The sequence below is a fragment of the Notolabrus celidotus genome, chromosome 7, assembly GCF_009762535.1.
Source record: "Notolabrus celidotus isolate fNotCel1 chromosome 7, fNotCel1.pri, whole genome shotgun sequence".
Lineage (NCBI taxonomy): Eukaryota > Metazoa > Chordata > Actinopteri > Labriformes > Labridae > Notolabrus > Notolabrus celidotus.
In genome coordinates, this window is record NC_048278.1 from 27,349,062 (window position 1) to 27,375,447 (window position 26,386).

General features: G+C 38.5%; 2 protein-coding genes across 2 annotated transcripts in view; both read right to left on the reverse strand.

Moving 5' to 3' along the window:
* Nucleotides 1-2,923: 2,923 nt before the first annotated feature.
* alkbh5 (alkB homolog 5, RNA demethylase) lies at nucleotides 2,924-13,608 on the reverse strand. The gene is made up of 4 exons (XM_034687755.1): nucleotides 12,280-13,608; nucleotides 12,107-12,187; nucleotides 10,545-10,667; nucleotides 2,924-3,791 (listed from the first exon to the last, which is right to left on the reverse strand). Exons 1-4 carry the CDS (start codon nucleotides 12,990-12,992, stop codon nucleotides 3,632-3,634), a joined length of 1,077 nt encoding a protein of 358 aa, XP_034543646.1. The 5' UTR covers nucleotides 12,993-13,608; the 3' UTR covers nucleotides 2,924-3,631.
* A 1,063-nt stretch (nucleotides 13,609-14,671) lies between these two features.
* myo15ab (myosin XVAb) overlaps nucleotides 14,672-26,386 on the reverse strand; it is a 55,119-nt gene continuing 43,404 nt past the window's right edge. The window contains exons 59-75 of the mRNA XM_034687347.1: nucleotides 26,267-26,341; nucleotides 23,852-24,057; nucleotides 23,621-23,739; nucleotides 22,442-22,511; nucleotides 22,259-22,331; nucleotides 21,997-22,070; nucleotides 21,814-21,896; nucleotides 21,535-21,665; nucleotides 21,350-21,444; nucleotides 20,364-20,441; nucleotides 20,175-20,271; nucleotides 19,236-19,396; nucleotides 19,022-19,155; nucleotides 17,462-17,595; nucleotides 15,768-15,901; nucleotides 15,453-15,593; nucleotides 14,672-15,363 (exon numbers count right to left, since the gene is read on the reverse strand). Coding sequence (XP_034543238.1) covers nucleotides 15,262-15,363; nucleotides 15,453-15,593; nucleotides 15,768-15,901; nucleotides 17,462-17,595; nucleotides 19,022-19,155; nucleotides 19,236-19,396; nucleotides 20,175-20,271; nucleotides 20,364-20,441; nucleotides 21,350-21,444; nucleotides 21,535-21,665; nucleotides 21,814-21,896; nucleotides 21,997-22,070; nucleotides 22,259-22,331; nucleotides 22,442-22,511; nucleotides 23,621-23,739; nucleotides 23,852-24,057; nucleotides 26,267-26,341 — 1,907 coding nt within the window. The 3' untranslated portion in view covers nucleotides 14,672-15,261. The remainder of the gene's footprint in view (nucleotides 15,364-15,452; nucleotides 15,594-15,767; nucleotides 15,902-17,461; nucleotides 17,596-19,021; nucleotides 19,156-19,235; nucleotides 19,397-20,174; nucleotides 20,272-20,363; nucleotides 20,442-21,349; nucleotides 21,445-21,534; nucleotides 21,666-21,813; nucleotides 21,897-21,996; nucleotides 22,071-22,258; nucleotides 22,332-22,441; nucleotides 22,512-23,620; nucleotides 23,740-23,851; nucleotides 24,058-26,266; nucleotides 26,342-26,386) is intronic.

Genomic DNA, 26,386 nt, shown 5'->3' on the forward strand with positions numbered 1-26,386 from the left:
CATTCCTTGTGTAAAGCCACTCCTGAACCAGACACAACGTCAGAGGCGACTTATCTGGGCGAAGGAGAAAAAGGACTGGACTGTTGCTCAGTGGTCCAAAGTCCTCTTTTCAGATGAAAGTTAGCACTTAATTTGGAAATCAAGGTCCCAGAGTCTGGAGGAAGTGGGGAGAGGCACAGAATCCGTGTTGCTTGAAGTCCAGTGCTACAGGCTGATCACCTCCATGCTACACCACATTGATACAGTAATTCATGCAAAAGGAGGCCCAACCAAGTATTAATTGCATAGGAATGAAAATACTTTTCAGACGCCTGACATTTCTGTTTAAAATGCCCTTTTTTTATTGATTTTATGTAATATTCTAATTTTCTGAGACACTGAATTTTGGTTTCCATTATCTGTAAGCCATAATCATCAAAATAACAAGGAATAAAGGCTTAAAATATGTCACTCTATGTTTAATGAATCAATATAATATATGAGTTTCACTTTCTGACTTGAGTGACAACAAATATTGAACTTTTTCACGATATTCTAATTTTTTTGAGCTGCACCATTAGTCCAGGGGCGTCAAACTCATTTCAGTTCAGGGGCCACATACAGCCCAATTTGATCTCAAGTGGGCCGGACAAGTAAAATCACAACATAATAACCTATAGAGAGGGACAACTCAATATGTTTCCCTTTATTTTAGTGCAAAAAAGAACAAGTACATTCTGAAAATATTCACATTTCATGAACTTTCTTTTTAGTAAAACAGCTGGGGTATTTTTTGCCATCATGAGTCTCATAGACCAGGGGTTATCAAACTTTTTTGGCTCGTGTACCACCTTTTCAAAGGCAATTTCAGCCAAGCACCCCCTTGTATGGCCGAGAATTTTTTTCAGGAAATAATATGGGAAAATAACATGAATTAATGTATACTTGTGGTTTTACAGTGTCATAATAACATTGGCATGAAAGATGAGTCAAATTCTATACTTTTGTAGTGCAATATTTTTCTGATATAATTAAACATTGAGGCAGCTAGTACCTTTGATGGCCCAAGGAGCACACTGATTTATTGCTGTCAAACAAGAAGCATTTCAACCACCTGTCCATTATCCTTCTGGCCACGCTTTGATTAGTATACAAATGTAAGTGATCACTCACTGAAAAATTGACGTCAACAGAGGCCGTGTGGTCCAAGCGGTTTCGCAAATAATATATTTATATGAATGAATATGCTCAACTTGGAAATAGTGCTCTATTTGATGTTGCTGTAAATGCTGTTGATAAAGTTGTTTTTAATTAAAACATTTTTAAAATTAGTTGTGAAGCAACTTTTTTTTTTTACATTTATCACGTACCCCTTGCAGTACTTCCACGTACCCCCATTTGAGAATCACAGTCATAGTGGGCCGAAAATGTTACTCTTTAAGCCCTGAAACCTGCTGTGAACACACCAAAATGAAAAATGAAATGTTTACAGCAAAAGAACTGATATTATAATAATGATAAGGTAAAGTTGACAATTTTGGACCCCTCAGGTCCAGCATGAACAGTTTGCTTGCTGCACGGTGTTGTATGCAGGGGTGTAGTGCTAGTGTTAGTAGTTAGTGGATCATCTTATAGTGCTCTAAAAAAGTCTTTGTGAATCCCAAGCGGATTATGCAAACAGCAAGTAATCTATTTTCCCACTTTGAGAAAAAAAGTCCTGGAGCACTGTTCAGGTGCACTCCGTCAGCACTATGATTTTACGCGACCCCCAGAGGACAAATTTGAAATAGTAGTTTCTTTTATTAAATAATTGGAGTTAATGTCTTCTCTGTTATGTTTTCACTTTGCAAAGTCGTTCCGCGGGCCGCTTTGGAACCTCTGGCGGGGCGGTTATGGCCCGCAGGCCGCACGTTTGCCACCCCTGCTCTAAATAGTCTGTGATCAGGACACAAGGGAACATTTTCATTACAGGGTCCCAGCATCTGCAAACTTTGGAAGAACTCTAACAACTTCTTAAGGTTTCTTGTTTAACAATTTCCCAAGGAGGAATACATGTTACGTCTACGTTTTTGTATGCAAATCTTAAGTAATTGTGGTTTTATTATGTTTTTGCTCCTATTTTGATCTAAATATATTCATGCATTTGCTTTAACAACTGAATCAAGTTAAACATACAAATGAAGTACTCTTCCACATGTATTTATTTGTAATGCTGCATGTATAAATTTCATTTTCAAATATATAGGAGATCATTTTCATTTATTTAAGTATAACAACTTTTCAGAATTATCAAGGATGCAGTATAAACGTGTTATATAGCAGTTCAGTACATTTTTAAGGAACACAGAAATGAGATTCAAAGCTTGTTTCTTCTCTGTATTTCCTGCCTCTGGGAAAATCTCTCCCTTATTGATATCATCATGAATGATGCACTATGCCAGAAAATGTTAGATTCCAATGAGCCTCACCTCTTTACCGAATGTTGTACTTTACATTCCTGTACAAAGTGATCTACATGATAAAAGGAGTCTGAGCTGAGGCCATGGATTTGGGAAGTCAACTAATGATGGATAAATGTCTGTATGAGTTTAGCGATGAACCATGTTCTTTTTTACATGTATTAGTTTATAGCTGCAGCAGAGCTTCAGAAAACCATGAACACAACTCATTCTGTTTTTAGAAAGTCATCTCTCTACTGAACCAAGGTTATTTTGGTTCATGTGTAACTACAGACAAACCTGGCAGTAGGCTAATGAGTACCTCTGCCAAAATGTGGCTGACAGAGCAAGACATAAATCGATCCCTGTTTACTTAGCAGCAAACCACAGGAACAAAAAAACTGAGTTTTGTCCCTGCCTTGTTTTTAGAAATATAAAAAGTGACATAAAAGAGTTGGATTTGATCATTTAAACTTCTGATTGACCCAGATATCACTCAAACCAAGTGAGGAAAAACTTTGATTTAATGCAGAACAGCGATAACATGGCCTCTTTATCATATAAGGTAAAGCAACTTCAGACAGAAACAAGAAATATTAATCAAAGTTGAGTCTTTCCTGAATCATATCAGAACCCAGCCAGACTTACTGCCCTTTGTTTGAACTGAAACAGCAACAGAGAAGTGAACAAACAGCAAAGATCCAGGATAACACCATAAACTTATGGGTCAGAATTGTGGGTGCAAAAAACAAAGGTTTCATTCTGCATAAAAGTCCCCCCCCCCATCAAAGACTTTACAAACGTAATGTACATTATAACAAGTTAGATTACAGCTCCTTTTGTACAAGTTCATACATACATCTTCCTTTTATCTCTTGGGGTCTGTACATCTTGGTTACAAAAAATACATGCCTTTTTGAAGTCTCCATGGACATAAAAAGAAGAAATGTTTCATTTAAGGTAACTGAACAGCTTCATAACAGAGCCTAACTGCACTAAGGAACTTGAGGATCTGCAGTTTTTAGCAGAGATGCCAGCTTCATCTGCCAGAAACAAATATGCACTCGAACCTTGAGACTGAAATCAAAATGCAGACATGATGACTCAGCGTCATGAGCGAGAAAATGATGACTGATCAAAGAATGTTACATTACTGAAATACATAAATGAGTGGGTATATTTATATATGTGTACATGTGTGCATGAAGAAGTGCTCAGTGGCGTCTCATTTTGACTTTGCGTCCTGAACTATCTCTGTGTTTGTTTGAGTCTTGACCGCGCCTCCAGTAGTTCTCTGAGCTGGCGCTGTGACGGCCGTGTCGGGACAGAGACGGGTGTCTGTTTTCCTCTTTGTCCATCTCCAGAACTCTCGGCCTGGAGGAGGAGGAAGAAGATTGAGATGAGAAATCAGATTCGAATGATTACTTAATACATCCTGCACGGCGTCATAAATAAGCCTTAACCTGCAAAAAGATCATAAAACTGTTTCAGCATTTTACTTTTGTTTGAAGCCCTTTTAGACACGCATCACTAACATTAACAACTACATTTAGATGTTTATGTGATAGCATTATAATAATCCTATGTAAATATTCCCACTTGCTACAATAACCTTAACAGCTTGTTGGCAAAAAGAGCAGCAAGAGTTCACCAAAAAGTTGTATACAGACTTCAGTGACTTGCAGAGTATTTTGTTGGCATATGTTAAAGGTTTGAGTACTCTGGGTATATTATTATGTTCACTATCATGTGAAACTTTATTAATATTTTACTATTTTATGTTCATTGTGTGTAATCACTGTTCTATAATATCTGGCTATATCTTTCTCTTTAGTATCAGGCTAAATTTGGTTCTTTAAATATGCAATATACCCTTTCAATACAAAGCCATGTGCAGTAACACAGATTCACTAAACTTGTAAACACTGTGCAATATTATTTTACTTTTACTATTATGCTACATTACACTCTCTTATAACATTATTCATGTTTTTACTACTTCTTGGTATAATAGCTAATTCCCCCTTAAACTTTATGCCATATCTTTCCTATTTAAAGCTGCAGTGAGGAGTTTTTAACTGGTTGTGAAATACTGAAATTAATACTGATGACTCTTTATGACCTACAGAAGCAAACAGCCATCAACAACAAGAGTGATCATCTCTCTTTTGTAATTCTTATTGTCTGACACAGTGAGGAGGGGGTTGGTGTCAGACTGGACGATTAACAGCAGGCTTAAGAAACAGACTTTTCTTATGTTTTAAACAGTAAATATCTACAGTGAGTCACACTTTTGACTATTGAAAGAAAGCAGGATACGATTTTTTTGTCAGAAAATGCACCCTTGGCATGTAATGGACAAGCTGAGCAGAGCTAAAAGATGTACCACTTTCCTACAGGGGGGCACCAAAATCACCACAACCTGAAAATTCCTCACAGAAGCTTTAAAATAATTCCATTTTTGAACTCATCGTAATTTAATTATTACAATCTAACGGAGGCAATTTGTTTTAATAACACACAATGATTTTATGCTCGACTTGTATTTGATTCACTTTTATTGTTACTGTTATTTTGTTACTGTAGCTTCGGATCGACCAGCCACTTGAATTTCCTTCTGGGTTATTAAAGCTCAATCTTGTCTCACCTCAAACATAAACACTTCCAATTTTTTGTATTTCCCTTCAAGACAGTAAAAAGGTCATTTGTGGAAGTTACCTTGAGCTTTAGTGAATGATCATAATGTGTTTCACCATGTTCTGAAATTTGGTAGATCAAACAACGAATCAATGAATCAAGAAACTGATGGTTCACCACCCCTGGAGCAGAGCGAGAGCTGTGATTCCACACGTTTGATAAAGAAAGTCTTGTGTCCTCTCAAAGGCTACATCACTGATGCATTTTGAATAAGTTCATCTTTGAAGTCTTAATTAATGACCATCATGAGCTCAAGGGACGCTCATCCCCGCTTGAACAGTGAATCCCATGATACGTTTTCACATCCCATTCATTATTTCATGTTATTAACGGAGCTAGTTCTGATGTCTGCTGCATAGATTTTGACATACAAAAGCACTAAATGACAGAACTGATAAGTGGCACCCTTATCTCAGCTTAGCTCTCATTCACAGAACAAATTAACATGAAAATATGAAGAGAGAGTGCTGATTTGATCAAGGCTTTAGATGTATGAGCTCACTTGACTCTTTTTGCTCCAGTCGCAAACAGCTTGAATCAAAAGAACTGCCTTATTGCAGATCTAAACAACTTGAAATAAGCGCCTTTACAGGGTTTTATAGTCTGTTACACTGATTTAGTGGATACATTATGCTCGAGATACATTTAGAACAAACAGCTTAGAAACAGTCAGGATGCATATTTCAATCTGTGCATGTTTTATAGAACGTGGAGCAGCTTTTACGTTAATTTGACTGCATTCAACTCTAGGGATGTAACGATATATCGCAAATTGCTAAAAAATCGATACAAATAAAGGTGGATTAAAATCGATTCAACATCATTTGTATCGGGATATTATTTTTAAACAGTAGAATGCGCTATCTGCATTATACTCCGCTTGTTCAGCATCATCAAGTCTCTTCTGCTGCTCTCTGTCGTCACTCGCTGAGTGGAGGTGTTTTAAGTTTAAAGCATGTTTCATAATCAGCTGACTACACACAGCAGACACTCAGCTTAGTGACAGGTCTCCACGAGCGCTTTTTTTCCTCCGCTGTTGGACTGATTATGACCCGGTTGCGCTCCCGGCGGACTCATGACCGAGTTCACATGCTTATTTTTCTCAATAAGAACAAGTAGACAACAAACTGGACACTGAGTCTAAAATATGATTCTGTTCAGTTGTCCTGTTGCAGTAAATCCACATGTTGTAGTCTTCACTCTATGACCATGCGTCCACAGTCATTATTTATAAGCCTGCTCCTCACGTTGATATTCAGCATGTTAAACATTTTGAACACCTCAATATGATCCGTAGCTGTTTAACACCGTCAGTTATATGCATTGTGTCATGAAGGAAAATTTATTTAGGGGAAAAAGAACCCTTTTGCATTGTTTTTGACATGGAAAACATTCATGTTTTTTGAATGATTAAACGATAATTGATTGTTTTCATTTCCAAAGATCGATCACGGAAAATACTTGAAATTGACATCCCTCATTTAAAGAGATTTACCTTATTTGTTTTAATATTTAATACCTTCATTTGGGAATTGTTAACTTTCCATTTCTCTATAATTGTTCTGAAAATTTCCAACAAGGTATTTTTGTACGGTGATTTTAGTTTTTTACAAGTTGTGGAAAAAAAACTGTGAAGGGGTTGTATTTGAGTTACAACATGCCTTAAAAATGAAAAAGGATTACTTTGCTTACAAAGAAATATAAGAGAAAAAATATATATACTGCAACTGTCCATATCTGAAAATTGAAATAAAATGATAGTTTTTAAAATTTTGTGTTCAATCCAGTTTTCTTGAAAATCGTGAGTGAATCGTATCGTGAACCAAAAAGATGGATTTGAATCGAATCGTGGGTTGAGTGTATCTTTACATCCCTATTCAATTCAGACTTTAATGTTTCAAATGAAACCAGCTCACACCAAAAGATCATCAATGACTTTGACTTAAATAGCAACCAGTCTGGCTGGTGGAGCAGGCACCCCATGTACAGAGGCTCCAGTCCTATTTGCACTGGTCGTACTCCCAGCAGATTTAAGTGCCTGTCAGTCTCCCACCATCTCCCCAAATGTCCTGCTTCTCTCAAGCTGTCCAATCAAATACAAGGTAAAAGTAATCTTTAAAAAAAAAAAAAAAGAGGGTGACCAGTGAGCTCATTGAGACTTGTGGAGACCAACCTGCTAAATTTCTGTCAGGATAAAGCAAGAGGGCTTCAAGTCTTAAAGAGGCTTTAAAAGGTCCCCACAGGCCAACTCCATGAGCTAACCTGAATTCCTACTCGAGCTGGGAGTTAATTTAGACCTAACAGGGCTGAAGCTAAGGATTTGGGTGTCAGTATGTTAATGTATCTAAGTGCACACTCAGAAAAAACACGGTCCAACATTAAAGGAAGAAGAGTGAGACTAGACTGGTAGGAAAAACGATCAAACCCTGGTGAGAGGATGAAATATGATCCAAGAAGTATGAAAGGAGCGACAAATTGATGAGTATGAAGGATTATTAGATGCTGTGATGACTTTCTAATGAGGGCGGATTTTAATGCTGAAAGCTCCAAAGCTGGAGGAAGATGCCTGTTTTGTAGAAGGAGACTCACCAACCGTTCTTAGGAGGAAATTTGTTTTAAAAACCACCTACATCGTTTTAAAGAAGATTCTGACATTCACTAAATTATTCTGGATTAGTTTCATCTAGGAGCATCTCACTTAGAATGAGTGTTTATATGTTGGTAAAAAATGATTGGATATTGTGATTTACTTCATTAAGTATTGTAGGAGCCATGAAGGATTCAAGTTTTTATTGTATCCTATTTTTTAGGCTTAGGGTAGTTTATTGTTTGTATGTTTTTTGTTTTTGTTTTATTATGATATGTTTTATTGTGGGGTCAGTTAATTAGGTTATTTACGGGTCATAGGTTAGGGGCAGGGATATTCTGTTCATTTAGGCCACCTGTGTTCTTTTGTTTGGAGGTAGAGAAAGGGGATGAGCTGGGTCTCCGTACTTTTTGTTGACTGCTTATTTTTGCTAATTGTTTTTGATCACTTTAATCATCTTTTTGTGCACTTCATCATGAATTGATTATTTTTTTTCGTTAATAAAAGGTTAAACTTACTTTTTTGTACATCAGTGGTTTTTGCTTTTAGCCCGTCTGACACTTGACTAGGCCCAACCTCTCACCGTTTTTTGCTCTTTATAGCCGCTACAAGTATCTTTATAGCACTAAAAGACATTTAGAATTACATGATTTTAATAAAGACAACTTTTATTTAGATTTTGCAATGTATGTTTTAAACTGTGAAATGTTAAATTCTGAGTAAAAACTACACACTTTGGTAAGAGTTTTAAAAAATATTAATCCCCCTCAAGTATTAAAACATTAAACCTGAACTAATATGTAGCAGTTTAAACAAGACAGAAATATAGACCCCAACTTATATAAAAAAGGTTTATTTAAAAGAGAACACTTGGTCACACCATTAATAATCAACCTGTACACACTGTTATTTACTACTGTATTTATCCGTCACACGTTCACTTGTTTTACAGCAGCATCTTTTAGAACAAACACACAGTTAGATGATATGATTTATTTTTTAATTAAGATATGTTCTGTCATTTTTCTCCTAAGAGTTTGAGATCAAACATTTTTATTTCACTTCATCTGGTTTTCGGTCTTCTCTGAAGTTATATGAGAATGTATTTGTTTGTATCCACTTCTGGTGCCACACAAAGTAGCTGACAAGATAAAGTCAGGCTGTTTGTTGTTCACTTCTAGCAGCAATACCTTCATTTTACAACTATTTAAGTGCCTTAAAACTGTTGTGCAGTTAGTTTGGATTTTGGCTTTCCCTTTAGCACTGTCTCTCTCCTCCTCTTCCAAATCCTGCCTGATTTCTGTGTGCATGCTGCGCTGCAGTCTCATGCCCTTATATGGGCAGTAAAGGGGCGTACACCTATGCTAATTGGGAACATTGAGCAGAGGATTCAAACGTAGGAGGACATGGCATTAATCAATTTAAGAACACAGATGGAACAATGCCATGGCTTAAGAACAGCTTCATGAATCTGCCTCCGACTTCTCTTAGAAACCTTTTGAAGAACAAATTCAAGACAAATCAAGAGGAGATGTTGGTGAACAAGGCCCGGGGTTTTTACTGCTGCTTCTGTAATGCAGAGTCAAAGTCAGTCCAAGAGCATCATCATACCCGAGTAGAACTGGTGATGTAAGTGTGTCATAACCATCACAAGAGGCATATGTGTTTTTTTTAAGAGAGAAGGAGTGGGTCCGGCATTTTGGTGACAGTGTTCGTTTTCAGAGTTTAAAAGGTCACATTGCACCTTTAAAAATGCATTATGTAAAATGTTTTTTCTAGACAAATTTAAGTCATTCTACGGATCTGAACATTTAATGTATAGACTAAAAACATATCACCAAATCAAGTGCAGTAAATAAATACAATAATCTTGCACTTTGTCTTTTAGGGTATTTTATATCCTTCAGTTCATCAGTCATCTTGATGTATCATTATACGACTGTGCTTCAATACAACAATCACAGCAGAAGCATTGTATTGTGATATTATTGGTATTGTGGGCTAAGTCTTGCACATCGTAACATATTGTAAGTCATCTGGCGATTTCAACCCCCATAGAACATAGTAGGGATGTAACGATACACTCAACCCAAGATTCGATTCGAATCCCGATTTTTGGTTCACGATACGATTCACTCACGATTCTCTAACGATTTTCAAGAAAACTGGATTGAACTCAAAATTTAAATAACTGCTATTTTATTTCAATTCTCAGATATGGACAGTTGAAATATATATTTTTCATCTTATATTTATTTGTAAGCAAAGTATTCCTTTTTCAGTTTTAAGGTGTGTTGTAACTCAAGTAAAACCACTACACACTTTTTTTCAGTACCTTGCAAAAAAACTCAAAATGACCACACAAAAATACCTTGTTGGAAAACTTCAGAACAATTATAGAGAAATGAAAAGTGAAAGATTCCCAAATGAAAGTATTAAATATTAAAACAAATAAGGTAAATCTCTTTAAATGAGGGATGTCAAGTTCAAGTATTCTCCTTGATCGATCTTTGGAAATGTTAACGATCAATTATCGTGTAATCATTAAAAAAACGTTAAGTTTACCATGTCAAAAAGAATGCCAAATGCGTTATTTCCCCCTAAATCAAATTTTCCTTCACGACACAATGTATTTAACTGACGGTATTAAACCTTTACGGATTTATATTGAGGTGTTCAAAATGTTAAACATGCTGAATATCAACGTGAGGAGCAGGCTTATAAATAATCTCTGCGGATACATGGTCATAGAGTGAAGACTCAGACTTCAACATGTGGATTTACTGCAACAGGACAACTGAACATAGAGTTATTTACAGCTGTGTGCAGGTGTGTATGTTTACCTGTGGGCAGCGTCTGGTTCTGCTCTGCGATGAGAGCGTTTGGCTTTCAGGGGAATGGGTCTCTCTACAGGGGATGAGCTCAAAGGGCTGTCTGAGTCCAGTCGAGGAGCATCAGGTCTGGTCCTGAGAGACAGAGGAAGGAACGAGAGTAAACACCATAGACAGTATAAAATATAGACGTAGTATCCATGATGTCACCCATCGGTTTCTGAAGCGCTGTTTTGAGGCCAATCGACAGCAGCAGCCATATTGCTGCTGTTGAGCGATTGTGACGTAAAGAGGCGGGCTTTGAGCCTCCTAGCCAACAGCTACAGTGTTCTCGCCTGTCAATCAAGTCAGCTGTGCCTCTCATTGGAAGACTCGTAATCTTAATATCTTCGAAATTGCCGCGTAAGAAAAAAATTCACCCCCTGTACTAGGGCTGTCAACGAATATTCTAAATTCGAATATATATTCGAATATTAAAAAAACCGGGTGATTCGATTGTGAAAATTAATATTCGACTGTGGAAAAAAAAACACATCGGCGGCTGCTTTGCGAGTGGGTGCACCGCATGACAGGTCAGGGACAGGCCACAGGAGTCGCACATGCACAGCGTGAAGCAGACGGCAGAGAGAAATCATTCCGTCCCCGGATCCTCAGTGCGCTCTGAACGCGTCTTTTCCTCCGCTGGGAGTATAGTGAATAAAAAGAGATCGGGCCTCTTCACATGTGGACTGTCTTGTGTTTTTGGCAAATAACCAGTCAGACCTAAGACCCTACACTGACAGTGGACTAAAAGAGCCAGTCAATCAGTGACACTGGAATAAAATGCAGATTTTCCTCTCTTTTTTTTTATACAAGCGCCAAGAATGTAAGTGGACTACTTTTTCGTTTTTAACTTTAACTTCAATTAATGTTAATAATATTTGCTTCAATCACTGAATGAAGCCTGCCTATATTAGGGACAAGAGTCAGGGCCTTTAATTGCTTGCATAAGTCTTGTTCAGCACTCACTCAGCGCATTGCGCACAGAGAGAGGGGGGCGAGCTAGAGGTCTACCGTCTTAAAAGTGTTACGGCATAGACCATTAGGTCATTTACTTGTTTTGTAATGCGTAGGTATGTTTTAGGCGTGTTAAATCTGAAATAAAAATACCTATACAAGAAGTTATGTCTCCTTGTATTAGTTTGTCCACCTGTTATTGACATAATGTGCAAATATAGATATTCGAATGGTTCGAACCTATGGGTTTTTTTAAGAGCGAATATTCGAACGTCATTTTGGAGCAATTTTGACAGCCCTAGTGCCGATCAAGAAATGAGCTATCCAGACTACACTCGTCTTTTGTACCAGGCTGTAAACATGTTTATTTCTGCTGTAAAGATCGGCTTTTTTGAATTGGTGTGTATGTGGTTTCCGGTACTTCCAGAGCCAGCCTCAAGCGGATCCTCGATGAACTGCAGTTTTTAGCACTTCTGCATTGGACTCATATTTTTAGACCGGAGGTTGCCGCTTGGTAAACACATGAATCAGAGTGACATTTAAAAGATGATCACTTTTATGAAAGTATGTTGACCCACATTCTGAGGATAATAACCGCACGCCGCTGCTTGATGTCTTGTGGTCTGATGCAATGAGTGATGTCATCAGCTGCATAGCCACTGAAAAAGAAAGACAACAAGTTAGGCTCTTGGCATCCACACAGATACAGTCATGTAATAAGTGCATAACAGAAAATAACAGTAATTATCACCTGAGCACTGTGACACTCCCTCTCCTCACAGGAAGGACAAACACGGGCTCTGACACCCGGATTGGTTTGAACTGGAAGCGACAGCCAAAGCAGAGCGCGCTGTCACTGAAGAAGGATACTGAGACGATGGGGCGTGCAAAGATGTGCAGAGGGTCCACGTGTGACACAATGCAGCCACCGGGCTGATAATCATTGATGACTGCACTGTTCACAAAACCTTCTGGGATCACCCCACTGGACACCAGACGCTTGATCACCAGCTCATGCACCCAGCTCGGGATGTCGTCCACCTCCCCCTTGCGGTAGAGTCTCTCCTGGCCGGGTCCACGCTTCTCCAGCTGGGCTCCATACGTGTACCCCTCTCCAAAGAAGTACTTGTTCCGGAGGGGTGCTCTGTCCACGGTGTGCTCACGGTAAAGTCCAGCCTCTCCTTGGGCCACCACGTCGTCGATCTTCTCCTCGATGAGGGCGCACTCTTCAGGGGTGAAGATGGTCTTCTGCTGGATGCTGCTACTCACCCGGCGGGCCTCCTGCTCCCGGACCTCCGCGTTGTCGTCGCTGTGCTCAAGCTCCTCGTCGTCGGACTCTCGGAACTTGCGCTTTCGACCCTTCCCGTTGCTCGTCCCGTCCACGTATTTGTTTTTCTGCTCGTCTCTGTGTGGAGTCATGGATTTGAGCTTCTCCCTGAGGTCAGAGAATCCACTGGCTGCCATGTCAACACAAACAGTGTGTGTGGTAGTGCGACGTGATCTCCTGTAACAGTTCAGCTCTGCATTTCAGCACAGTTTTCTCTGAGGGGGGTCGAGGTGGACTGAGTGGATGTCAAAGGGGGCCTTAGATGGTAATGTCTCTCTCTTTACTGCAGGATGCAAAAGTAGCTATTACTAGCTAAGAAGCTGAGCACTATGTTTGAGGTGAAAAGAGCTCCTGACAACCTTTAGATAATGTCACAGCACTTATTTTGCACTTATTAAAGCTGCGTCGACGGCACAACACTCTCACCAGCGGCTGAAGATGGCAAACCGAGCCTCCTGGCTAACGTTACAGCTAGCTTAGCTCACGTTAGCCGCCTGCAAATACCGACAAACCACGCAGCAACATTTCACATGTCACTGCTAAATTCCAATCCGGGGTGCTCCCAAGACGTTTTTGTCCAAGTTTTACATCCAAGTATCCATTTTTATATCCGCACAAGGCTCAACCAGTCACTTTACACCTTCATAACGAGTATTCAAGAGAAAAGGCTGAAAATAAACTCGTGTAACCTGCAAGAGGGTTTGCGCATGCGCAGTGATGAGTTGTCGGTTTGAGGAGGTTGTGTCACGTGTCCTGAGCGGAAGACGCATAAATCCATTTTGGGAGCCTCGAGGGCACGCTCCAGACTACTGCTAATTTTATCTCACTTACCTCTTATTTACCTCACTTAAAGAGAACACTGTGTTCACTGAATCATCAAGTTCAGTGTTTTTATTCTTTTAATGAACATGCATTCATACGGGAGAGGATTAGGGCCACTGAAAATAATAAATAAAATTAAGGTATTTTTAAATTATTATTCTGAGAAAAAAGTCAGAATTTTAATCTCTGAATTCTGACTTTTTTCTCAGAAAAAAATATTAAGGTCAAATTATTTTTTTTATAATTATTATTATTCTGAGAAATAAAGTCAGAGTTCTGACTTTTTTCTGAGAATTCTGACTTTCATCTCAGAATTCTGACCTTTTTCTCAGAGTAATGATATTTAAATTATTTTTGACTTTAATCTTTTTTTTATTTCTCTGGTGGCCTTAATCCTCTTCCGTAGTGTTCACTGAAACATCAAGTTCAATGTTTTCCTTCTTTTAATGAACATGCATTCATTTACCCACAAACACGTACACCTTACAAAAAAAAGAAACTTCTTTTGTATTATGTTATGATTTTACTGGTCCGGCCCACTTCAGATGAACTTGGGCTGTATGCGGCCTCTGAACTGAAATGAGTTTGACGCCCCTGATTTAGAGACACTGCTCTGGGCTCTGGGACATTAAATGGTTGATTTTATGCAGACTTTTATTTTCTAACATTTAATACCTAAACCAAGCAAAGTGACAGTTTAATTATGAATAAAATTCATAAATAAATGGGAAAAAAACAACAAAACAAACAAATAACACACAAGACATTTTAAAAACTAGTTATTTGGTCCGACAAACAATGAAATCTAAAGACTTTTAACATAGGGTTTAAGGAGAACTTATCAAGTACTACTGTTGAACAATTATCAAACTTGGAAAAACAATTAAAAAAAAATCTGTAGTTTTGTAGAGGCTAAATTGATGGCTGGCTCAAAAATGTTGTGCCATTTAATAAAGTTGCTTTGTTGTGAAATAATTTACTCACTCAGAACAGAAATGTTGAAATCTCTTCTCTTTAATTTGCTCATTTTACTTTGAAAATTGTATTTACAAAACAATAAAGCAATACTTTATATTTCTATTATATTTTTTTACACAAACAGTCATTTTTACAGTGAAACACTATCCATACAAAAATAAAAAAATTGCATCTCAGTTATAACACTTTAAAATTAGAAGACACAGGCCTATAAAACTTCCTCACAGTTAGTTTTAACAGTTTCTGTGCAGATGAAATAGGTATAATGTTGAATAAATTGAAACTATAGCAGTAAGTGCAAAAATAAAGGTGTTGAGTGACTGTGTTAACAATGACTTTTCAAGTTCAGATAAAGCAACATAATAATCAAGTATACTTTTACACTCACATCTAAGTGTGTGTGTGACACACCAGAAACACCTGAAGACGAGGAGGTAGGCTATATTGTAGGGTTTTGTCTGACATATATATGAGTGTGTGTGTGTGCGTGTGTGTGTGTGTGTGTGTGTGTGTGTGTGTGTGTGTGTGTGCGCGCACGCGCGTGCGTGCGTGCGTGCGTGCGTGCGTGCGTGTGTGTGTGTGTGTGTGTGCACAGTAAAGCATGTGTTATAGCATGGTGATTTCGCTGGGTGGCAGAGTGAGCCTCTTCTCCCGCACAGACATCATGTTTTCCACCTGCATAGCGATGACTCGACACAACTCCAGGCCCTGAAAACAAACATGGTTAACATGAGCAAAGAGACTGAACCATCATGTGAGATTTATGAAGAGTGTCCTCGTCTGGGCTTTTCTCATACCTGCTCTAATTGCAGCTGAACCACCCGCTGTGAGTTGATGTCTCCCAGTGTGAGGTCTACGTATGGGTAACTGGTTCCAGCAGTGGGCCTTTGGGTACGGCTCGACTGCACCTCCACCAGAGAGACCACTGCCATCGGCTCCTGCACCACAGAGACCAAACATAACAACACACACACACACGACTGTCAAGTGACTCTGCTTCTGGGCTCATGTTTCAGTCACGATGAGATGAGTCATATCAGTGCTATACCATCGTGACTTTGTGCGTGTGAGTGTGTGTGTGTGTGTGTGTGTGTAGGCATGTCGTTACTTACGTGTGTATTTTTGTGCAGGAAGTGGAGACCATGTTGATTGACAGCAACAATACAGGGCGCATAGAAGGTAGTGGAGCTGCTGCTGTGGATGTAGAAGAACGAGGAGCCGAACATGGGGAATGCACTGACCAGCCCTGCACACACAGACACAGACGTTACTCACAGAGAGAGTAGATGCTCACGTTTTCATTCCTAGAAGAGGCTCCGCATGATTTGGACGTAAAGACTGGTTTCATTTCAGATGTGAGGCACACATTTAGCATTGTATTCATCCAAGAAATCAAGGGGTGACTCAGGCATTGGCAAAACGTCTGTCTCAGGAGGAGCTTTATCAGGTTGAAACAAATGATCCTGCAGGCCATTAGCTAGATAATCCGATGGCACATTCTCATATAGAGCTTCTGCAGTAATTAATGGAGGGATTTCAACTTACAAGAAAACTTCAGGGTACTCTTGTTCAACAATGTTAATGCCTTTACTGTAACTGTTGTAATTTAGACTTAGACAAACAAACACGCAGCTCTTAGTCTTTGTAAGGATGTGTTGATTTGTGTTTACAGTGTGCAGAATGAGTCATAAACATTTTTTTTTCTCCAGAAAACGTCCAAAATATCTTGAATAATACTTTTTAATGACTTCTTTAATTTCTGTGCCAGGTATTGGTGCATAACTAAAAACACCCAAAGGACACGACTAATAAAACTAAAACATAACTATTGATTTAATGGTAACTTTAAAGATAAAGATGAGGTGAATAAAAGTAAACTTAGTCAAATCTAATAGTCTTGAGCTTCAGCCCATGAAGAGGATAAAAGTTGGAAGTGTTTGCCCTATGTTTCTCCAAATTTGAGCTTTATTTGATCTATCTGTTTGTTTGTGTTGTTTTTTGTTTTTCCTCAAGTTTTTTTTTAGTCATTATTCAATACAGTTCAGGTATAAGTTCAGGTCCCATTTATAACGTTTGGTTGATTGATTCTTTGATTTTTCAAATGTAATTGTACATCAAAACAAATAAGAATCAATTACTGATAAAAGTATGAATGTAATATTATATTATATCATATTATATCATATATATATATTATATAACAATAACAAAGTAAGGAAAGGGAGATTAGTATGAATGGAGTCAAGTGATAAAAGGGGAACTGACAATACACAAACAAATGTATTGTGTTAAAAGCAGAAAAAATATATATTTATATACACTTAATTTCCATAATCATGAAAATAAAATAAGAGGAAAATTAATTAAATAATTAAAAAGACAAACAAATTAATCAGTTACAATAAAATAAATGATAAAATAAAATAAATGTAAATACAATATATATATATTTTTTAATGCATCTGTTTGACAATATCGTGACAAAGTAAAACAAAAAAAATAAAGTACTTTTTTAAGAAAAATACTGTGATGTAAATTGAAGTAGAAACAACAGAAATAACTTTCTACCTAATTTTTTGTTAAAGGTACTGTATGCCTTAAAATGAACATTATCACATTGTATAAATTATGACATATAGATACATATATGATATTATTATCAAACTGCACACTGTGATAAAGTGTCCATATTTTCCTTTTGTTGAAGGTAAAATAATCATAAACTGAGTAAAACCTGTGAAAATGAACCACTTCCAAAAAGTTTTCTCTGAGTTTTCGTCTCCTCTTAAATGAACAAAGATCTTACCCAGGAACTGAGCCCTGGCCTGATGCGGGCTCAGGGTCTGCACTTGCTGCATGTGCTGCGTCACCATGGTAACCCACTGCTGGGGCGGCTGCTTTTTGAACAGAGGTGCGGGGATGTACTCGGATAACTCGTGTCTGGAGGAGGAGAGGAGAAGATAAACTGGAGTCTGCTTCACTCTGTGATTTCTCAGAATGATTTCAGTCAGTGAGCCGTTCTGCTCGGCCGTCTGCTGCGAGCGGGGGCGGAGAGACGCAGAGACGCAGAGATAACCACGGTAACCGACAGAAAGGTGGTGAGTATTTTACAGCTGAAAAAACAATGTGTCACGCACTTTGAACACAAAAAACTATAGACTGCACTGCTCTGTTTTCATCCCTTTAACAAAGAGTTGGTTTCTGCTCGGCTGTTGAGCCTCTGAGTAAATTGGAAAATCTATAAAAGCAACGACTGCAGCTTCAGTCAGGCTGCTTGAGCGAGATGTTTGCAAGCTGTCTGCACTCAAACAAACAAACAAATATAATGACAATGAAAAACAAGTTACTAATGTTTATTTCATTTAAGACTGAGGTTTCCCCAAAATAACTAACATGCAGGTTAAAAACTGTTTTTGATACATTTGTTCTAATCTCTTCCTTTGTTCATCATGTGAAATGTAAAAATCGACTTTGACTGATGCTGATGGGAAACCTCGAAAGGTCAAACTCCTCCTTAGATCAAAGAACAAAGTTAGACTATTCATGAAGATAAGTGAGAACATGATTTAAGGAAACAAAAGGGACCTGCAGGCTTAAAGGAAACCAAAAGAAGAAAAATGGAGAGAATTACTGGAACACATTAAAAGAGAGAAGAAGATTTGTGTTCACTTTATTAAATCAAGCGTCGCTTAATGACCGTGCTGTTTAAATTAAAGTCTTAAGGATATAATTTTCCGTGTGGTTGTTGGTAAATTTGCTAATTTAAAGGCATTAGGGCTGTTGAAGATTTAAAAGACATGGGGAGGTAAACAAACAGCCAATGGCAGTCCTGAAACAGCAGATTGTGTTTTTTTTCTTGATTTACAATCTCAGAGAAGTTTTTGTCTTTTAAACTTTAAGTTGTTTCCTGAGAAATCAACCTAATCTTTGTTAATCTCAGAGAATATTAAAATGTCTTTCCTCTCATCTATAAGGCTTAAATTTTGAATAATCTTTCAGATCATTTTTTTTTTTTTTAGAAGTATTCCCTCAATCACTAAACTCTGCAACCCCTCCCCAAGGATGCATGTTTGCAAAAGTGTTCCCTGTCTTTCTCTATTTCATTCACTTTAATTGCTTTGCTCTGCTACAACATAAACTGTAAAGTATATTGAACTGGCAGACATGAACCCTTTCTGATATGTTTAACGACACAAAAAGATAACTATATATAACTTAATAACACTGTACTTTATGATGTTTACATATCTGTCAGGTTATCTAATCATTTGATGACTGGAACAATAGTTGATATTGACAAACATTGTACTTTGAGGCACATATGGAAGAGCACCTCAACTATTAGTATGTATGTGTGTTTGCTCACATGCTGGGGATGAAGATGATGTCTTTGGCTCTGTGCTGCAGAGCGGCCAGTTTGGAGATCTGATGGAACTGCTGATCACTCACTTTCCCTTGTGGAAGAACATTCAGCAGGCCTTTACGGTAGTCTGGCAGGATCTAAGTATACACAAACACAACAGTTACCCAAACATCCAGGTATTATTTACTGTATGTGTGTGAAGCATCACCTGTCGTACCTGGTTATAGTGCATGGCCACACTCAGCTCATTATCAAACTTGAGCTGTTGAGTCCAGATGACTCGTCTGAACCAGAAGCTGTAGTTTGTGTCGACCAACTCGGCCTCTGTTGCAACATCCAGGATGTACTCGTGTTTGTTCAGAGGACGCACATTCTGACCTGAACAAACCAAATATACACGTGATGCTTTTTTATTACACAGAAATGTGATTAATCAGATTATTTACTTCAACATTAACTTCGGATCAACAATCCTACACTCAGTATCAGTATCTGACTTTTAATTGCCAAACGTGGGCCAAAATCCATCCAAACTACTGGCTCTAACAGCCTCAAACATCCCGCCAATGCTGGTGTAGCCACATGTTGTGTGACCTGCTGTGCTTCTGAATAGTACACTAACAAGAGCAGCTGCCAGCTGTTATCATGCAGAGATATTTAATGCCAAACAAGGGCTGAAACAAAGAACACAAGGAGGCCTGTGTGAGTGTTTCAAGGACAGGATCAGTGCTGGAGCTTGGAGCACCGAACATAGAGACATTATTAATGTAAAGCACTGTTTGTATTTATTCCCTGTTTGTATTCTGCAATTTATGTGTAACCTTGTAAAATGCATTTACATAGATGGCATGCAAATGAATTGGTTGTTACCATAATAGAGGGTGATAAGGAGAGACCATTGTGTATTGGATTGTTTTTGGCAGAGTCTGTGTTGTGATTTTGAGCCACCTCTTGTTATTTTGCCATGACAGTCCCATCAGGACTCGCGAACATGAGAGACTTTCTCATGCAGCTAGAAACCAGAGAACAGTCTGATATGTGATCTGTGAGCGGATCTGCTTCACTACACAACGAGGAGATTGACTTCACGTACGCATGCACCGTTTAAAATGTGTTTGTGTGTCAGAGAGAAAGGATTAGACGTCTGTGAACACACCTCTGTTTGTGACTAAAAATATGGCGTATTCTTCCATGGCCTCCAGTCTGTGTAAACCCATCTCATAACACAGCTCCTCAATCACCTCCAGGGCAACCTGAGAAACACAACAACACACACATTTATATCACAGCCGTATCCTCATTGACAGCAGCGGTGGTGAAGTGCCAAAAGTGTCTGGAAACTCACAGAGCATGTTTTGATTTTGGCGTGACGTTCAATGCCTCCTGGAAAGAGAAACAGCTGTCGTTTGGAACTGCGTCCTGCCTGAAAAGTACAGACACGTAATCATGAGTATACACTGTACATACTGTACACTTCAACACTAAGGTTGATGTCAGATATTTGTGTATTAGTCCAAGACTACACATCCAACATATAGAATTGACTTGATAAATGTGAAATGATTGTTTTAGAGTTTACTAAATAAAAAATGTAAAGTAGTTTAGATATACGACAGCAGAAGTCGTCACTTTGAAATCCTTTGAAAAGTGGAAAACAAGCAATGCATTCGTCCATAATTAAACTTTATACTCCCTGCCCCATCTGTGATACAGCTGGGTGCTGTTGTTTTTGGCAAATCTTACTTAAAGCAGAGAAAGTAGTATATTTGTTGTTGGCAACTTCTTGGCTTCACTGCCAATATTCATTGTTAGAAAGGAAAAAGTGACTCAGTGCAACCATTTGGCTCCTTTAGAAGCTTTGTTACAGCGCTGTCACAGACTGGCAATATGAGCAATGCTCATAGGTACTTCAGATACACAGTAATGCTATGTTATGTAATGCTATGAAAAGTCATGTCATGCTATGCTATTCTATGTTATGTTATGTTATGCTATGTTATGTTATGTTATGTTATGCTATGTTATGTCATGTTAACCATCTTGTTATATAGTCTATAGTCTATGCATCATGGGGAGGGACATAAAAATTAATCTAATTGTCATGACATTTTTGTGTTTTGTTTCCTAAAAACTGTGAAACTTTAACATATCAATAAGGACATCCACAAAACAGCCTTTTAGTCATTGATATGCCTGATACTGCCAGAAGACAGTTGTTCATAAAAGCAGTAAAAAAATTACTCATGCAATTTAATTTAATTTGAGCACTTAACAGATTATGCTGCTATCACTGAGCACCATCAGTGCAGAGAGATAAAATGAGACACTGACCATTATTGCCTTTAGCTCCATGCTGTTTGGTGAAACAATGCGACCGCCGTACTGGAAAGTCTTCTTCAGGTTCTGCTCACACGCTTTAGCGATTCCTGACACATGGAAATAAAATATAACATTCTGGTGGCTTTGGTAATGTTAACATAAATAACACTCTGTGATGTGCATGTATGTTTTTTTACCCTGATACTGAGCCCCAGCACTGCGAGAAGCCTGCTGCAGGTATTTCAGCACGAACGGTTTGAGGACCTCAGAGCAGCGTTGGAAGGCCGTCAGGACGTACAGCAGCCTCCAGCCTCGTTGGCAACTATCGCTGTATGACACACGAGTGCATGGACACACTCAGGATTACAGGCTCAGAGATGAAAGAGGAGCACAGTGTGTGTGTATATGGGGATGGGGATGGGGAGGGGGGGGGGGGTTGTGGACTGTATGTAGTAAATGTGTTAGAGGGGACGTACGGTTTGGAGCTGGTGTTAGCGGTAAGCTGTTTGAGGAGCTGGCAGTAAGCTTCATCTCGCATCAAGGTGAACTCGCCGATGAGCTGAAGGGAGGACACACACAGGTATGAAACAGAAAAAACACATGTATCTGTAAACTGTTAAGGGACAAATAGCATCATGAGGGGAAATAAGTGTGTTTACCTTCAGGAAAGTGCTGACCACTTCTTGCTCTGCTGATCCCCTTAACGGAGAGTCACCCATGAAACGCATCACGGCTACGTGAATTACACAACCAGGACACACACACATACATACACACATACACATACACAGGTCAGCGTTATTTAAGTCCTGAACATGAGAGAAATCCAGCACTTGAGTATGTATTTCGGACGGATGAATCCGGGTCCAGATGTAATAAGAGTGATGAAATAAGATGATGTAATTAGAGGAGAGAACTTACACAGGAAGAGGTCTGCTGCCACTCTGTTCATGGCTACGTCTGTAAACTCTATCAGAGACTCAGTCAGAGGAGTCTGGAGAGGAGGTAATCACACCAGGTGAGAGTGTTAGAAACTGCTCTGCTGACCATTGAAGACAAAGAGTTATGTGAAGCTGCTTTAAGTCATAGCAGGATGAGAGGCACCTTTGAGAACTTGATCATCTCAGGAGGCTCTCTGGAGTCTTTGTTCTTGCTTTTGCTCTTCATAGATTCCCTGAAAACAAAACCAACGAAGATGTGAAGTCATATCATTACAATTATTTTAACAAACATTCAGATTGTTTAACTGTAAAAAACAATATTACAAATACAATTCCTGCATTCAAAGCCTTATTAGTTACAGTGCAAACGTGATAGCGACATACAAATGTAGTTGTTTCATCTGCTGTTATTTGGCATTATTAATTAGATAACTAGGTTTAGGTGGAGCCAATTTAAATTATTTAAATAATGATGGTGGATTAATTCAGTGAAACAGATCAGATTAATTAAACAAATAAAGTGCTTTTTGTGTTTTTGTGTAAATTTGCCTTACTAACTCTAGCTGTTAAAGGCACAGTATGTAATTTCTACCACTAGGGGTCTCCCAATCCAAACAATAAAAAAAGATGTAGCTTGGTTATGTCATGATTGAACTTGGAGGCATTAGTTTATTTTCAACCAATCTTTGCAGGTGGACATTTTCCTCAAGGGACTCAGGCAGAAATTGTTTCCACTTATGAGTTTAAGAATGAAGCTTTAATACATGTTATTTAATATCTTTAATTTTATTAATTTTTATCATTCTAATGAAATACACCTCAGTCGAATTTGAAAACAAAACTGCATACCAACTCGCTCACAGTAGTATCATCACTCCATCTCCTCTGTTTCCATGGGAGACAGCTGACCACATAAATGCATCTTTAACTGAGACACTACGTCTTTCCCTTTGTTTGAAAATTGGTGAAAACATTTTGGATAATATAATTACGAAACTCAACATATTATAGCAATGGTCTGGTTGTTTTCAGATATCTTAATTGAGATTATGCCTGTACATGAATGTAGTGAAACAAAGAGTACAATGAAGAACTCAAAAATATATTTGAGTAGAAATATTAAGTAAAACAGATTCTGTATCTTCGTGGGAATATAACTGGTAAATTAAAGATTTAATAATAATAAATAAAACTTTAGTAACACTCAACTAAAGTACGAGCACTTTAAAATACAACCAAGTAAAGCACTTAGTAAATCCTACACTGGATTTTGGATGGCAGTGCTTGAAGTTTTTTAAGTGTTGTGAGATTCTCTTGCGTGTGCACATATTTTTTGTCTCACCCCGTCTTGTTGGTTGGCTGTCTGAAGTACTTCTTGGCAAACTCCAACATGTCATATTTACTGTCCTGCAGCACCCTCTCATCCAGTTCTCCATCAGCAAAACCATCAAGAGAAACCCTCTGATATGACAAGATTGACAGAGAAAACAATCTGACACTCAGATCATTTTGACTGACAGAATAAGAAACACACCAAATGTGAGTGTGTGTGTGTGCGCGCCCCCCTTTGTACCTCTATTGTTTGATCTATCTCATGTGCAGCCATGGTGGATGCTACAGCAACAGCAACAGCTGATGACACAGCAAACTGTCCTGCTCCTCCTCGAGGCTCGGCTTTGCGGTCGAGTGGCAGTGACAGGAAGTCAGGAGCAGCGATGGGATGGACACATTCAGCTGGGAAAGCACCAGAGCGGCTGAACACAGCACCAAACTTCCAACCTAACACACACACACACACACACACACACACACACACACACACACACACACACACACACACACACACACACACACACACACACACACACACACACACACACACGAAGCAGGGAGAAGAAGAAATCCTGTCAGACAAAAACACGCGCACACAGCCGAATCCTTATCTAGACTCTCCTCTAGACAGCAGGTCAGAATTCATTTAAACAAGTCAGATCCTATCTGCAAGCTTTTCTTTCTCATTTACAAGACTTAACTCTCCCCAGGGCCAGAGATGATAACCCTCCACTTAATACAGGCTTAAGACTAATTATAGATGCTTTACAAGAGGGTGTTTCTCTAACTTGTGGGCACAACGTATTGACTTACATCAACTCCTAGGGTTACACTAACCTAAGCTATAAACACTACTTATCTAAAAAAAAAAGCCCTGATTATCACATAAAGGTGTTTTAGTAACCCTGAAACAATGCCTCATTATCTCAGAAGAGCTGCACTAATTAACCTTTTTATACTAACAATGGCTTCATTAAAAAAAAAACATTTTTATCTTGTTTTGACTGATGATTTATGTTAACCCTGCTTTTTTGTGAGGGTTACCCTTTTAGTACTGAGCACTGTTGTCACTTTGTTCATCATTTCTTGTCCTGTTCTGTCCTGGAGACTGACTCACTCACTGTAAACCAAATCTACCTACAAGTACAAATAAAGAAACCTTCAACCTTGAGCTCAGCGCCAAACAGCAGACAGATAAAATCAGCGACTGACTTGTAAACTTAGTGGAGCATTTAGAGACCCTGATCTGTGTAAAGTGAAACACAACCCTACTGCTCCCTTAAATGAAGCTGAAACATCTGGAGCTAATGATTGACAGCTCTGTTGACGTATTCTGCTCCTGCAGGACGATGTGCACCACATTAGCAGAGTAGAGGAGGAACAGCGAGAGGAGATTTAATGAACACTTGCACAAGAGTCGTTGAGCTGTCCTTTATCACAAATGTCTGCTTTAAGAATCTACTGTGCTGTAGACTGTGACAAGAGAAGTCAGCGCCTTTCATTGAGGTATTTTGGCTTCACTTTTATACAGTGTGACGAGATGTGTGTGTTGTTGCTCTTTATAAACAGTCAGTGATAGAGAGCAAAAACTAAAATAAAAGGACAATGAAGACTGGGTTTACATTCCTCAGGAGACCAGAAACATGGCTGAGTTAGAGTGGCAGTGTGTCTGCTGACACGTGAGGTAAATCAGCTTCATTAGGTGATAAAATATGAGTCTGTATTTACAACTCTCTCAGCTTTTATCAGTTAGTGGAGAAAAGCTTTTGTTCCCAAAGGAGGCTGTGTAGCAGTTCTTAAAATGTGACTGAATCTTATCTTGATGTTGAACCTTTGTTGGTAGATAAACAAAGAGTACAGTCTGGACTTGCTTTTTTCAATAACGTGTCTTCAGGAAACATTTGTTGTGAATTGGCGCTGTATAAATTAAGATTGATTGATTACAATGTGACAAATAAGCTAATCAAAACCAAGAGACTTGCTGAGAAAAATCTAATTAAAAATAACCTGTCATGCAGCTCTGATCTTACATTAATATTTGATATCATTAAAGTCCTTTTTGTTACAAATTTGGCCATTTTCACAATCAGACTAACAAACTAACACAGCTCAGTTAGATCATGGTTAAAAGTTGGATTGTAATACAGGAAAGCTGAGCATTATGTGGAAAGTTTTAAAGCAAATCGCGTTTAAATACAAAATAAAATATCAGAGTAAATAAGAAAAATGTGTCTGAGAGCACACACTGATTTTGACCTGTTCAGTATCTGTTGATTGATCAATGGAGCTACGTGACTTCTTTTGGTCTGCGATCTTATTCCATCTATTCTGTCCTAAAGAAATGACATGAATCAATATTTTGAAATTGCCTTGCCATCTTCCATCTGAAAAATAATTTTCTGATACAGTTTTTTATCTAAAAAGTGCTTTAGGCACTGTCAACATCACTGCACCTATTTCTCCGTGGCTTAAAATATCTTCATCACACCTCCAGGCTTCAGGTTAGAAAATCTCTCAAAGCTGTCAACTTGAAATGTCACCTTGTTTTTCATTGGGCCCCGGCCACGACTAAACATCTGGTTACCACAATCAAACAGGTGGAGATCAGGATCCCATATATCTAAACAAAATCAGTGGCATTAATTAAAACACTCACCAAAGTCCTGAGTTTCTCTTTTCAGCTCCTCCAAAAACACCACCTTCTTCCTCACCACGCAGCCGTAGCTGTGACCTGGAGGAGCAAAATACGCACACACACCCAGACACACAAACTTTT

Bases quoted from the DNA above. Each gene is read 5' to 3' on its own strand.
- alkbh5 (XM_034687755.1), bottom strand. From the start codon at position 12,992: ATGGCAGCCAGTGGATTCTCTGACCTCAGGGAGAAGCTCAAATCCATG. The intron at 10,668-12,106 runs GTGGGTCAACAT...TCTGTCTCTCAG, and splicing joins GCGGTTATTATCCTCAGAAT to GACCAGACCTGATGCTCCTC. The intron at 3,792-10,544 runs GTAAACATACAC...CTCCTCCTCCAG, and splicing joins GAACCAGACGCTGCCCACAG to GCCGAGAGTTCTGGAGATGG.